The sequence below is a fragment of the Danio rerio genome, chromosome 12, assembly GCF_049306965.1.
Source record: "Danio rerio strain Tuebingen ecotype United States chromosome 12, GRCz12tu, whole genome shotgun sequence".
In the NCBI taxonomy this organism is placed as follows: Eukaryota; Metazoa; Chordata; class Actinopteri; order Cypriniformes; family Danionidae; genus Danio; species Danio rerio.
Window position 1 is genome coordinate 502511 of NC_133187.1, and position 15717 is coordinate 518227.

Below are 15717 nucleotides of genomic sequence, written 5' to 3' on the forward strand. Positions count from 1 at the left end.
TTTTTTTATTCATTAATTAAACAAATGCTAATGACAATTTTAAAAACAGACAAGGTTTTAAAGCTGATTTTCTTAATATTTAGTTATAGCTCGTCAAATAGTTATACAGGCCCACACTGTATCTGCGTGCACAGATTTCCACAGATTTTTAGCCCATCACTGAATCTGTTTATTTACCTATAAATGTTTGTACATGGCGAAGCAGTGGCGCAGTAGTTAGTGCTGTCACCTCACAGCAAGAAGGTCCCTGGTTTGAGCCTCGGCTCAGTTGGTGCTTCTGTGTGGAGTTTGCATGTTCTCCCTGCGTTCGGTGGGTTTCCTCCGGTTGCTCCGGTTTCCCCCACAGTCCAAACACATGTAGTATTGGTGAATTGCGCAGTGACTGGGGGGAGAACATGCAAACTCCACACTGAAACACCAGCTGACACAGCCAAGGCTCAAAAACACTACCTACTGCGCTATTCTCCCAAAACCTAAACCTCATGACTGGTTTTGTTTCCCTACATGATGACAACTAGAATAAAACTTAAAATAATTAGTGTCTGTTTCTGCACGCAGGCATATTGTGATTTAATCCGAGAGCATCAGATGAGATCAGGAGGTTCCCTGCTGTTCCATAAGCTGCACTAACACCATCATATCAAATCAAAAGAGCTCCAGCAGCGCAATCCTCTTAACCCGGCAGAGCTTAAATACAGGCCGCGGGTTCAGCTTTCAGAGCCTGCAGGGGAGCACCGGAGATGGGAAACTCCAGGAGCAGCGCGCTCTCCAGAGACGTCCTCCAGGAGCTGCAGACCAGCACCACATACAGCCAGGAGCAGCTCTTCTCCTGGTACCAGAAGTTCCTGAACGAGTGTCCGACGGGCCGCATCAGCAGAGAGCAGTTCCAGAGCATCTACGCCAGCTTCTTCCCAGACGCAGACCCCGGGGCATACGCCCAGCACGTCTTCAGGAGCTTCGACGCAGACAGTGACGGCACGCTGGACTTCAAGGAGTACATAGTGGCGCTGCACCTCACTTCCTCCGGCAAGACTGTGGAAAAGCTGGAGTGGGCCTTCGCACTCTATGATGTGGACCGGAACGGCAGCATCACCAAAAACGAGATCCACGAGATCGTCAAGGTGAAAAAAATTAATGAAAAAAATACTACAGAAATCTATAGTTAATGCAGTAACATCTGCTGTGAGGTAATTGAATTAGTTGCTATAGTAACATGGCAACGATAGTAATTGATATGTAGTGGTCATTCTATAGTTGCTATGGCAACACAACGACTGTATTAATTGACTATAGTAATTGATATGCGGTCATTTAATTGTTGCTATGGCAACACGGCGACTAATAATTGAAATGTTGTGGTCATTCCATAGTTGCTATGTCAACACGGTAACTAGTAGTTTATATGGTGTGCTGATTCTACAGTTGCTATGGCAACATGTTAACTATAGTAATTGACATGTTGTGGTCATTCTATAGTTGCTATGGCAACATGTTAACTATAGTAATTGACATGTTGTGGTCATTCTATAGTTGCTATGGCAACATGGTAACTATAGTAATTGACATGTTGTGGTCATTCTATAGTTGCTATGGCGACATGGTAACTATAGTAATTGATATGTTGTAGTCATTTTATAGTTGCTATGGCAACATGGCGACTATAATAATTGATTTGTTGCGGTCATTCTATAGTTGCTATGGCAACTCGGCGACTATAGTAATTGATATGTTGCAGTCATTTTATAGTTGCTATGGCAACACAGCGACTATTGTAATTGAAATGTTGTGGTCATTCCATAGTTGCTATGGCAACACGGTAACTATATTAATTTATATGGTGTGGTGATTCTACAGTTGCTATGGCAACATGGTAACTATAGTAATTGGTATGTTGTGGTCATACTATTAGTTGCTATGGCAACATGGCGACTATAGTAATTGAAATGCTGTCATTTCATAGTTGCTATGGCAAAACGGTAACTAGAAATTTATATGATGTGGTGATTCTACAGTTGCTATGGCAACATGGTAACTATAGTAATTGATATGTTGTGGTCATTCTATAGTTGCTATGGCAACATGGCAGTTATGGTAATTAATATGTTGTGGTCATTTTATAGTTGCTATGGTAACATGAGCTTTAGTAATTGATATGTTGTGATTCTACAGTTGCTATAGTAACGCCATAGGGGGATTATTGTTGTTTAAAAGGAATTATTGACTAATAAATGTCATGCAGTTTTATATATATTCATTTATTTATATAACTTTTGAGATTTATTTTTTCCCTCATAATCATATACAAATTGTGAATAAATGATGAAGCCCATTATTAGTCCATTCTCATTTTCTCTTCTCTGCAGTCAATATTCAACATGATCTCCAAAGAAGACCAGAAAAACCTTCCTGACGACGAGAACACGCCAGAAAAACGAACTGACAAAATATGGGACTTTTTTGGGAAAAAAGAAAATGGTAAGCTGCCATTAATTATGACTTTTAGCTCAATAAGCTGCTCATTTGCTGCTTATTAATTAATTCTTAATAGATATTAGTGTATGTGTGGGGTGGGATTAGTGATGTAGAATAAAACCATGCAGAAAATGTTCTTAAAATTGTGTAATTTAGTTTAATTACTAATAAACAGCCAACATCTTAATAACAGGCTAATAATAAAAAGATACTAGTTAATATTGAGAATTGGTACTGAAACTAAAGTGTTACCAGACAATTTCTTAATAATGTTTCTCTTTTTTCCATCAGGTAAAATAACGGAGGGCGAGTTCATTCAGGGAGTGATGGACAACAAACACATCCTCCGTCTCATTCAGTTCGACAAACCACAGAAAGTGCAAGAAAAACTCAAAGAGAAGACACAGTGATTTCTGCAATTCAACATACAAAAATATTCTTTATTACCGCCAACATGCAGTATAAAACATTAAACATGACAGACACTTACAACTCCAAACACCAACATAAATGCATCTGATTTAAAGAGACAGTTCACCTCAGAAATAAAAATCTGTCATATTACTTCAGGAGTGTTAGTACTTCTTACTAACCCATCTTACTTGAGTTTGCATATTGAAAAATACTGGAAAAAAACTGCCATTGACTTCAATTGTACTCTTTTGTTCCTCCTGTGGAAGCTGTTTTTAATTCCAGCGTTCTTCAGAATATCTTCATTTGTATTCAACAGCAGAAAGAAACTCTTTTAGGTTTTGTAGTAATGTCATTGTCATATTTTGGGTGAACTGTGTCTTTAGGATACCATGAAACACACTGACACCAAAAACACAGTCACTTCTGTTCACAATCATCACCATCATGTGAGTGACATCACATGCAAATGAATGCATATAAATCATTTCCTCAAGAATGTAACAGTCATGCACACCGGTTTACTATTCTACTAGTGCTGCTGTTACTCTGGTGTGTAGTATTCGTGCTACACTATGAAGCTTATACACAGTTCGACCTCTAAAATGAAGAAGCCTAGGGTTCATTTTCCCATGGGAGACTCGAATGCAAAGTAAATATACAATATCTGGATTACCATCAGCATGTTTTAATGTGCATTTTGAAGACTCGCATGAAAAATTATTACATTTGAAATAAAAAAGGATTTTTACACTCAATTGGGGTGGTTTTTATGAATTTGGTCATTACAAATAACGTTAGATGGAGATGCCGAATAAACCCTGACGAAGCGAACATTTCACTCCGTTACGCTGGCCTTGTTTATTGTTGGTTGCTAGGTTACCAATACTGCAGTTAGCTGCTCTAATGCAGGTTTGCAGCTAGAAGGGATACAGCTACGGCCGGAAGTAATGCTAATAACATTGAGTTTAATTAATGTCTACCTGTGCCAATTACAGTACAGAATGACTCTGATTCATTCTTTTGATTCTCCAGAGTCTTGCACATTAAAATCAGTCTACAAGACAGCATAGCATGGTCTTGTTTGGAAAGTTCATTACAAGCTGTTCACACATCGGCAATAAAAAGCCATTAATACATGAACACCCTTACATAAAGCGCCCTTAAACAGACAGTAGTTATGTTCATTTGTATTGTTTTGTTATGTTATGATATATTGTTTAACCCCCTCTGAAATCTCAAGGAGTTAATCCTAATAAATAAATTCTCCATAATGCAGATTAAATAGTGAATGAGTTTAAAACAGGATCTCTCACCTGGGACGTGTTGGCTGTAAAATGTAGGAAATAATTTGAAACATGAACAGTTTAGCATGCTGTGGAATCACATTAATACGTTTTAACATTAGTGTTTCAGTGTTTGAAGCCCTTTATGACTTTATAACTGTTGGTTTATGTTTGGATTTTGAGTCACCACTATAATCATTTGGTGTCCCATATAAAATCCAGTTAAAATTGCATACTTGGGGTTCTAGAAGTGTCTAGAAGCGTCATCTGCTGTGGTGATTCTATAGTTGCCACGGTAACACAACAACTACAATAATTAATCAGTTGTGGTGATTCTACAGTTGCTATGGCAACACAACAACTACAATAATTAATTAGTTGTGGTGATTATACAGTTGCTATGGTCACAACAACAACAACTACAGTAATTAGTCAGTTGTGATGATTCCACAGTTGCTATGGTAACACAACAACAACTACAGAAATTAATCTGTGGTGGTGATTCCACAGTTGCTATGGTAACCACAACAACAACTACAGAAATTAATCTGTGGTGGTGATTCCACAGTTGCTATGGTAACACAGCAACTACAGTAATCAATCTGCTGTGGTGATTCCACAGTTGCTATGGTAACAACAACTACAGAAATTTATCTGCTGTGGTGATTCCACAGTTGCTATGGTAACAACTACAGTAATTAATCAGTTATGGTAATTCTACAGTTGCTATGGTAACAACAACTACAGTAATTATTCTGCTGTGGTGATTTCACAGTTGATAAGGTAACAAAATAACTACAATAACTGATCTGTTGCTGTGATTCTACAGTTGCTATGGAAACACATTAACTATAGTAATTGATCTGCCATCGATATTTACATTAGATGTTGCCCACGCTATTAGTATCTTTTAGAAGGAATGTGATAACAGAGCCGCCATTTTAGTACAGGGTAGCACTCCTTCGAAATGAATGTGGGACCAAGGTGGTCTAACGGAGGGATCGATTTATTTGTGAATAAATCTGTGCTTATTGTGTACAATATTTATTGAAAATATATATGAAAATGTCCGAGAAGACGTTAACAACATTAACATCCGTCATAACCTTGTATGGTTTGTCTGGATCGTGTGTGCCTGAAACGTTTGTGGGTCTGCAGATGGATATTATTGGATTCTATAGTTGCTACTGAAACACAAGTTAATACTACAGTAGGCTGCAGATTAATACTATATACAGTATAATACACTTTACTATAGGATTGATCAAAACAGTATTTACTCTAAACTAGTAAAGCATTTATGTTCACGTGGGCTGGTTTAGCTGGGGATAACTTGAGCAATTATGACCTTTCTAAGCTTAAATTGTTGAGCTCCTTCATGGCATCACATTACATTATACACATATGTACAAAAGCCAGGTACCAAGGCCATTTACAGTGCTGCAGTATAAATATTCACCCTAGAACTCGCTCTCCTCGATGATCTCCTCCATGGTTTCTCCTAAAGTCATTTCTCCGTCACTGCTGGACAGACTCTTCCTCATGTACAGCTCCAGGCCCGAGCTCCGCCCACAGGCCACCGCCTCTGCTGATTGGTCGAGCTGCAGTGGGTGTGGCTGTGAGGTGTCCTGGTCTCCCTCCTCATTGGTGTCTGTGTGTTGTGGGTGTGGCCTAGGACTCTTCTGTGAGAACTTCCACAGGTGTTTCGGGTGAATGTCTGAGAAACAGCTGTGAACCTCGAAGCTACTGGAGGAAACCAAGAGCTGCCAGCGCTTCTTCAGCTCCGCCTGCACCTGCAGCACAATTACCGTCATATTTACATGCACACTTACTCAATTAGCAGATGTGTATGTGAATGTTTATATGGGTTGTGTATTTATATAAAGTAGGTTTCTATGGTAATGTTTTACATAATCCTGACAGCGTACCTCTCCATTAGCGAAGCAGTACAGCACCGCAACTATCAGACCCTGAAAAACACAGAGGTTTCGCTCCTGTTAGAGGCGTTTAAGCAGTTCAACCTGCAGGAGGTCAAGAAAAGCCTGAGATCTGCGACCTGGAAGGAGCTGAGGGTCAGATGGACGAAGTTTCGAGCGTATCGGTTGCTTCCCTCCACTGATTCATCAATAATCAGGGTGAAGACGATCTCGTGGACGCCCAGCAGAGGAATCAACACCAGTGTGGCTCGAGCTAAACTGCAGAACACACACGTTGAGCATCGGCTTAATGAACACTGCAGCAGCAGAAACAGCAGACACTCACCTGTATCTGTAGTCGGTGAACTTCACCTGGTCGGCCTTTAACTTGGACAACAACAGTCTGATGATCTTCAGAAAAATGCAGAAGATTACCTGGAAGACAGACGGAGACTGATCAAATCAATAGATCAATCAATCAATCAATCAATCAATCAATCAATCAATCAATCAGAATTGTGACAAATGTGTTCAATTTGTTTGAGATGACTAAGATTAATTTGTAATATTGTGCAAAATGATGTACATAACGTACTATTTTTGAGTGATGTTATATTTTTAGTATGGTATTGCTGCATTTAGGGGACGAACAGTGTCCAGTGGTGTCGCATTGTGGCCTCACAGCAAGAAGGTCTCTGGTTTGAGTCTTGGCTGGGTCAGTTGGTGTTCACATGCGCTATAGGGGAACAGATCAACTAAACTGGCCGTAGTGTATAAGTGTGTGTGTGTGTGTGTGTGTGTGAATGAGTGTATAGGTGTTTCCCAGTACTGGGTTGCAGCTGGAAGGGCATCAGCTGTGTAAAACATGTGCTGGAATAGTTGGCGGTTCATTCCACTGTGGTGACCCCTGATGAATAAAGGGACTAAGCTGAAGGAAAGTGAATAAATGAATGAATCACTGCATTTAATAATTTACTGCGTTTACTGCATTTTTTATTACAGATTTGAGTAAAAAAAAAAATTAAGCTTAAAAATTACAAATAAAGGACAAACGTGATGCAAAAATATATTTCCTTTAATATTGACAAAAATTAGGAAAAAACAATTAGCTGGGCAAAAATGTCCAAATTGATTAAAAAATATTTATTTATTTAATTTATTTATTTAATTGATTGTTTTTTTAATTCAACATCAAAACAATATGATATAAGTAAAATTAAATAAATTGATACAATTCCAAGATGAAAAAGTGATCAGGTTTTGATCTCACACACACACACACACACACACACACACACACACACACACACACACACACACACACACACACACACTATATATATGTATTTTAATTATTAACAAAATAATTAATTATGGTTTGATATGTAGGTTTATCACACAATAGTTTCCTCTGAGATATGAAGGGTCTGATGGTGTTTTCTGTCCTCATGAGCAGCATGAGATGAGATGGCACGAGGAAACACTGAGAAATCAGCATTACACACACACACACACACACACACACACGCTTAAAATCACACGTACACACTGAACACATGACACACACACACTGAACAGAGGAAAACAATCATACACACAAATGTACACACACACGTACACAAACACTGAACAAAGAGGAAAACACTCACAATCACTGATAGTGTGATCGGGCCTCTGATGATCCACCAGATCCAGCGGATGTTATTCATCCAACAGCTTTAAACACACAACACATTATTACACACACACACACACACACACACACACACACACACACACACACACACACACACACACACACACACACACACACACACACACACACACACACACACACACACACACACACACAATAATAATAATATTAGTAATAATAACAATAATAATAACAGTGGATATGAGTAATTATGGAGACGTATTATTGTCAAGATGGTCATTATGGTTTATACTATTTTTGTGCGTCTTTGTGACGTGTATTTATTATTATTATTATTATTATTATTATTATAATTATATTTATTTTTTATTTTGTTTCATAAATTTGTCCTACGCTGCCTGTCTTGACCAGGACTCCCTGGAAGAACAGATATTGTATCTCAATGGGACATTCCTGGTTAAACAATTAAATAATTAAATAAATGAATGAATGAATATGGTCTGATTTTCTTTATCATGAGCAAAAGTACATCAGACACACACACCTTTTATTTTCATACAGTGTTTTGGCGACAGTCCAGGGAATCACGAACAGTAGAGGAGTTCCTGAAGATGCAGAATAATGAAGAATAAATATGACGACTTTTATAAATGATGAACATGATACAAACAGCGCTCAGCATAAACCAACACACACGCCTTCTGAAAATGACCCAGCTCTCTGTCAATATAGAATATGGATCCTGGTGTGTTTAAACTGAACCGTTTATTAAACAGTTATATCCATAACAATAAGTGTTTGCTCACATGACACACACACACACACACACTGAAAACATGACACACATGACAGACAGAAAGACACACATGACAGACACACACACACACACACACACACACTGAAAACATGACACACATGACAGACAGACACACATGACAGACACACACACACACACACACACACACACACACACTGAAAACATGACACACATGACAGACAGACACACATGACAGACACACCCACACACACACACACACACACACACACACACACACACTGAAAACATGACACACAAGACAGACAGACAGACAGACAGACACACACACACACACACACACACACACACACACACACACACACACACACACGTTGGGGAACTCTCCACACCACCACCAGTGTGCAGCAGTGCCAGCACTTCACCACACACCAGCTATAGGTGGAGTGGAGAGACCGTGATGGAGCCAGTTCAGTGGATGGGGATGATTGGGAGCCATGATGGGCTGGGGCATTAGGACTGACACAAACCGCAGGTTAAGCGCCCCCTGCTGGCCTCACTAACACCACTGCCAACAGCAGCCTAGTGTTCCCATGTGCTCTCCCACCCAGACACTGACCCCACTCAGCCCTGCTCAGGGCTGTTAACTGATGTGGCTGTGGGGTTGAACATACACACAGAACAAATTGAACACACACACACACACACACACACACACACACACACACTAAAAGTAAGACCTGCTGTCCTCATTTGTGGAGTGCACAGTATGAATGCTCGTCCTCACCCCACCCGATGAAGATGTACTTCTTCAGCAGAGTTTTCCTGGTGAGGACGGCGGTGAACAGCAGCGTGTGCAGGAACACGGCCTCCACCAACAGCCAGAAATAATTACAGCCCACAAAATACTCCAGAGAAACCTTCGACGCCTTGCAGATGAAGGAGATCTGGAGAACAAGAGCAGTCTCAGTAACAACCCTAGAGTGCTGTTGGGTCGTTTTCATCCTCCCTGGGCTGATTGTGAGGCTTCATTTGACCACAGCCTTCTCTGTGTTTCAACAACTGTGATGATTTCTGCTGACTGATCTTATTCTGACACATATATTGGGAAAACGCTTTATGAAATGATCAAAATCTCATCAACACACTCTGGACAGATTGACTCCCCTTTGGTGATGTTGGTGCTGTTTTTGACCCGTTGGCTTCCATTAGAAGTCAAGTTAATATTTGTTCTTCCTAAAACTTGGACTTCGACAAGACTTGTATTATTTGCTGCCATGGCTTTGTGATTGTAAATGTGATTACAATGGAAGTCAATTGGGCAAAAACAGCCCCAACATCACCAAGGGGGAGTCAATGTGAACACACACAAGGGTTAAACAGATAAAATGAGCATAACCGAATGTTTCTGTACCGCAGATTTGGTGTAGCTGTTCCATCCCACTTCGTCCCGGGGCAGGTTAGAGTAGGCGACTTGTAATATAACCTCTTTAGTGATCACTGCTATTGCTCTGAACATGAACGATACAAAGAGATTGATGTGGATGTAGTTCCTCGTACAGTGAAGCTTCCTGAAAACAACAACAGGTAAAGCACATTCATTGCTTTGCGACTATAAATAACATGAGCATATCAGGTATCTGGAGCCAGAGACGGAGTAACAGAAATGAATCTATCAGATCGATAAACAGCGAAGCTTGGAGACGCATGCTGGAAAATCAATCTAATTATGTAAGTGCCGTGGCAGAGAACATTGGTTAAATGTAAGCAAAGCGAACAGGGGCGATTCATCAGAGAACCAATGCATTGTAAATGAGTCAACGGCACTCCCCAGATAGATTCTGGATTATAGGATGAGAGAAGTTGTCGTTTTTGACGTGTTTAAGTTGAGCTGAATTGGCCCCAAAAACGTTAAAGGGGGTGAAAACTTTTGCACAGAATAAGAATGTCGACATTTTTTCATATTTTGTCTAAATGGTTTTTTTTTTTATCATTAAATAAAGCTTCATAAATTACTCTCATGTTTCCCAGAAGACAAAATGTGTTAAATTTACCCTGAATTTTACATTTAAAAGGATTTAACCACTTTTAATGCATTGTAATGGATAAAATTTATGGGGAATTGTGAATTTAGGTGTTCAAATTAAACCAAAATGGCCTCAAGAGTGATAAGAGCCAAGGGGTGTAAACTTTCACAAAATGAAGAGGTTTACATTTTTTATTATTGTTCCTAAATAGCTTCTTTTTTTTTAACTTAACATTACAATTCAGTAGCTGCAGCTGATACTTACATGCTTCCCAGAAGACAAAGTATGTTATATACCCTGATCTTTAAATTTAAAAACAATTATCACATCCTTTAATGCATTATTGATAAAATGTTATGATTTTCTGTGTTTAAATCAAAGCAAAATGACCCCAAAAGTCTTGAGAGCCAAGGGGTGTAAACTTTGGCACAGAACGAATGTCCACATTTTCATATTTTGCATAAATATTTAATTTAATCCAATTTTTCAGAAGCTACAGAAGAGACTTACATGTTTCCTAGAAGACAAAATTTGTTAAATTGACCCAGATTTTTACATGTAAAAGGATTTCACCACTCTTAGCGGATCATTATTGATAAAATGTTATGAGAAATTGGGGCTTTTTGTGTTCAAATGAACCCAAAGTGTTAAGCCAGGGGGTGTAAACTTTTGCACAGTCACTATTTTCATGTTTTCTTAATAGTTTTTCTTATTTAATACAAACAGTTAGAAGCTACATAAGATACTAGCTTCCCAGAGGATCATAAATATATAAAATTTACCCTAATCTTTAGATTTAAAAGGTTTTCAACAATCTTAATCCATCATTATGGATAAAATGACCAGAAAAAATATAATTTTTAGTGTTTGAGTAAAGCCAAATTGGCCTATTAGCGATTATAAGAGGGGTGTCAACTTTTGCACATAAACCAGACAACAAAATTGGCATATTTTGCTTATGTTTGCTGAATAATTAGCATATTAATATATTAGCATATAGTCAACATCAAAAACCTTTCATTAAAGTTGTCGTAAAACGATGAAACAACCATGTCTTAAGACAAATTCAAAATACTTTCACTCACTTCAAACGTTGTCTATATATTTATTAATTTATGCAAATGTTGATCTCTGATTTCTGTGCAAAAGTTTACACCCCCTCTCTTAATTCTGTCGCTTTCTCTCCAATTGTGCATTTTCTTGTTGAAATGAAACTGAAGCGGACCCGAGAGCGAGCCCTGCAGAACTCCCCTCACCTCAGCAGACTCATGATCAGAACAGCCAAACACAGAGAAGAAAACGACAGCGAATATCCAACAATGGACAGCACTCTCAGCACAGACTGCCGGAACACCTCTTCCTCCTGCGTGCAGAGAGACATCAGCATAAGAATAACACCATGACGGACACCATACGTCACTGTATGGCTGCAATATTCACCTCGGACTTGAAAAAATAATGGTTTTCGCACTCTGACTGATTTCTCCATACGCTGGAGGAGTTCTCCTCAGTTTTCCAAGTGCCGTTGACGGTGCATTCCTTATAGACGTTTCCAGTAGCACCTGAAAATTACAACATCGTCAATGTTTTGTGTGCATTTAATTCAAAAATGAGTCAAGGAGGAAATGTGGTTTTGGTGTTTGCATCAAATTATAGGGTTAGTTCACACAAATGTATTTTTGCTCTCTCTTAAGAGGTTCCAATCCTATATGAGTAGAACACAAAGGACGATGTTTTGAAGAATGTTGGAAACTGGTAACTATTGACTTTCACAGTAGGAAACATATAGAATGGAAGTCAATGGTTACCGGTTTCAAACATTCTTCAAGATATCATCCTTTGAGTTCAACAGAAGAAATGAATGAAGGTAAAGTGTGAGTAAATTAATTTTTGTATGAACTATCCCTTTAAATGCACAAACAAGACTTTAAATACACAAAATCTATTGGATGCAAGAGTCTTCAGTTTTAAGATGTTGGCAAAGTAATGTATATTTCTGTCAAATACATTTCTGTCAAAAATCCTGAGCTGTACTGATTATAATATATTGTACAACAATTATAATTATATTAATCATAATATATTATACAGCGGGTCTATTGGGCCAACGGGACTTGAACCAGCGACTTTCTTGCTGTGAAGCCACAGTGCTAACCACTGAGCCACCCATGTGTAGTTTTACTTATATAATGCCTTATGTGCAGCTAAAAGACAGAATCATTCGCCCTCCTGTGAATTTAGTTTGCTTTCTCCAGTGTTCCCCTCATGATGTTTCTCAGATTCAGCAGTTGTTCTCAGTGTTTCCTCTAATATCTGTTCTTCTGGAGAAAGTCTTGTTAGTTTTATTTGGGCCAGAATAAAGCAGTGTTTAATAGTGTTAAAGTCATGTTAAGCTCAATATTATTCACCCCTTCAGCAATATTAGTGTTGGATTGTCTCCAGAACAAACCACTGTTATACAATGACTTGCCTAATTACCCTAACTTTACCCTCATTACCCTAGTGAAGCCTTTACATGTCACTTTCCAGTCTAATATTATGTGCTGCCATCATGGCAAAGACTGAAATAATGACTGATCAGGACATTATAACAGATAAAAGTGTTAAATCTGACCTTCTCTGATCCAGGGTAAATAAGGAGGACAGGGTACAGAGACGACCCCAGGAGATGAATGAGGCCAACAGGCAAAAACATCAAATGTCCCATTGCAGAAAGTTCCTGTCAGGGCATGAACAACACACAGATGACTATACTGAACACTGCAAAACACACTATCTAAGAGTTTCTAGTCCAAAAATCTAAAAAATCCTAAATTAAGGAGCATTTGACAACACATGGTGTTGCTTTCAGAAACTGCAGTGAGTGAGATTTTAAAACAAGATGATTAATCTGCCAATGGGGTGAGTAAAACAATCTTGTTTTGCATTGAAATAAGGTAATTTCCTCACCCAGTGTCAGATTATTCTGCTTGTTTTAATGATAAACTCTCTTCATTCCGACTCATTATTTCTGAAAATGAGACTATATTTGTTGAAAATGCTTTTTAATTTAAGAGTTTGTAGATATGTGTACTGTAAACAAGACAAACTCTAAGTAAGAAAAGCATTTGTGTCTGTTTTGCCTCACCAGTTCCAGCAGGGAGAGTGGCTGTGAGGAATCGAGTGCAGTTCTCCTGATATTCACTGCGTTTGTAGATCAGATCATCCAGCACAGAGCCCGAGACCTCCAGAAGAACACAAACACACTATATTTACATGCTGTGAGAGATCTTATACTGCAAACATGTGCTTTTATTGTCTTGTTTCTCGTCCAAAAATCTACAAATACTTCAATCAAAAAGCATTTCCTAAAGGCAAACAAAAATACAGTGTTGTGTTCAGAAATGAGTCAAAATTAAGTGAGATCATCCCTAAAACAAGCAAAATAATCTGCTAATGGGCTAATTAAAATAATCCAGCTTTTTCCTTTTGACGTAATTCCCCATTGTCAGATTATTTCACTTGTTTTAAGGAGAAACTCATTTCATTTTGACACATTATTTCTGAAAACAAGACTACATGTTTTACTTAACTGTTTCTTGATGTAAGAGTTTAATGATATTTTAGACGAGAAACAAGACAGAAGTGTTGATCAAATGTGAGTGTTTGGGGTTTTTAACACTAGGTGGCAGTATTGATACACAATATAAGCAAAATTATTAGCTGCAGAATTGATGTTTAAGTGATCAGTGGAGTTTTCACAGTATTTTTATTATGTTTTTATCTCTGGGGAAAGTGTTATTATTTTCAGTTTGGCCGTTTTAAACATAAATATAAATATTTATATATATATATTTTTTTAGGTCAGTATTATAAACCCACTTGTGTTTTCTGATTATTCAATTTGTCTAATTAATTAGTTAACCTAATTAAACTTAATCAAAGCTTTAAGTTGCACTTTAAGTTGAATACACTACAAACATGCATTCCTATTTATTGTCCATCATACAGATATGAACTTTTCCATAGAGTTATTAGTTTTTAACCATTAATGTCAATAAAGAACCTTCATTTTAAATGTACTTCTTTGTAATCTTGTTCAAATATTATTTTGTTGTACGCTATAGACATAACTTGAATAAATACATTTAATTAATTTAAAGCATTAGAGTAAAAAATTAAATTTGTTCATTCATAACTCATTTGGTTTGAGTTTTGCTTAACATTACCAGTTTATGGGTAACCATAACTCTTTTTCTTTATTAAGTCAAAGTAACTTTGAGTTAAACTAACTTATTTCATTAGGTGATTTTCTCTAAGTATATATTAAATAAGATAAAAACAAAAGCATTTTGTGCAGTGTATCCTGCAAAATGACTAGTAAAGTATTATGCACTGCACCACTTTAAAGACCAAAGAATTTAATTTTTCTGAAATAATTTATTAAAACTATTAAACTCACCAAACAGCACTTGGGAAATATTTTAAAGCCTCGATTTTATTTTAGGAGAGATTATAATGTCGTCTTCACCTGTAAATATTCTCCAAATCAAGTCTGCAGGTTTCCTCTCAACTATTTTGAGCAATTAGAAAACCAATGTATTTTTGGGTTGATTTAAGACTCTTCAGCTTTGAATGTAAATTATTATCACACTATCATTAATACCAGAGAGCGCCGTGTGTCTGCCAGCGCAGCGGAGCTGATATTAAACACTTCTACAATGAACACATAAATATTTACATTCTTCCTAATTTACAAAGCCAACTTCTGCATCCTGAGTGTTCTAGCAGATGCTGGGTTTAAGTCGGATATTTAACTGTATTATTCATATGCAAATTGAAGATTTATGTCGAAAATGGAGAATCTGGATAGTGATAATTATACGGGTCAAAGATGAAAGGAGTTTTAAAGCATCAAGACAATAAAATACCTGCTGTTCTCAATGCTTTAAAGTGTGTCCAGTTTAACTTGATAATAACAATTGTTCATTTGTCTCTACAAAAGTCATATTTAGATCAATAATTTTTTTGGTATATTAAAAGACTCTATTTACAGATCACAGTGTGACCAAAATACTGACTTTTTTGTTATCTGCCACTAGATTTTACACGCAAGTTTTCATAATTTCACAGAATCCCATTTAATATCGTCACTTATTATTTGATACTTTTTTTTAACTATGTTCAGCTCAGA

At 37.6% G+C, this 15717-nt stretch overlaps 2 protein-coding genes across 3 annotated transcripts in view; one reads left to right on the plus strand and one right to left on the minus strand.

Moving 5' to 3' along the window:
* The first annotated feature begins 740 nt into the window (after positions 1–740).
* Positions 741–2882, plus strand: rcvrnb (recoverin b). The gene is given in 3 exon segments (NM_001317755.1): positions 741–1121; positions 2364–2475; positions 2764–2882. Coding segments are annotated over 3 exon segments (612 nt in total).
* Positions 2883–2891: 9 nt separating this feature from the next.
* glp2r (glucagon-like peptide 2 receptor) overlaps positions 2892–15717 on the minus strand; it is a 36787-nt gene continuing 23961 nt past the window's right edge. Inside the window, exons 4-15 of one of the 2 annotated variants that reach the window (XM_009306359.5) lie at positions 13672–13768; positions 13159–13263; positions 11985–12106; positions 11801–11907; positions 9932–10088; positions 9305–9464; positions 8287–8347; positions 7735–7801; positions 6432–6520; positions 6226–6364; positions 6098–6139; positions 2892–5962 (exon numbers count right to left, since the gene is read on the minus strand). In XM_009306359.5, the coding sequence (XP_009304634.2) occupies positions 5630–5962; positions 6098–6139; positions 6226–6364; positions 6432–6520; positions 7735–7801; positions 8287–8347; positions 9305–9464; positions 9932–10088; positions 11801–11907; positions 11985–12106; positions 13159–13263; positions 13672–13768 (1479 nt within the window). In that variant the 3' untranslated portion in view covers positions 2892–5629. The remainder of the gene's footprint in view (positions 5963–6097; positions 6140–6225; positions 6365–6431; positions 6521–7734; positions 7802–8286; positions 8348–9304; positions 9465–9931; positions 10089–11800; positions 11908–11984; positions 12107–13158; positions 13264–13671; positions 13769–15717) is intronic. The other variant, XM_073917968.1, reaches the window with a different exon arrangement.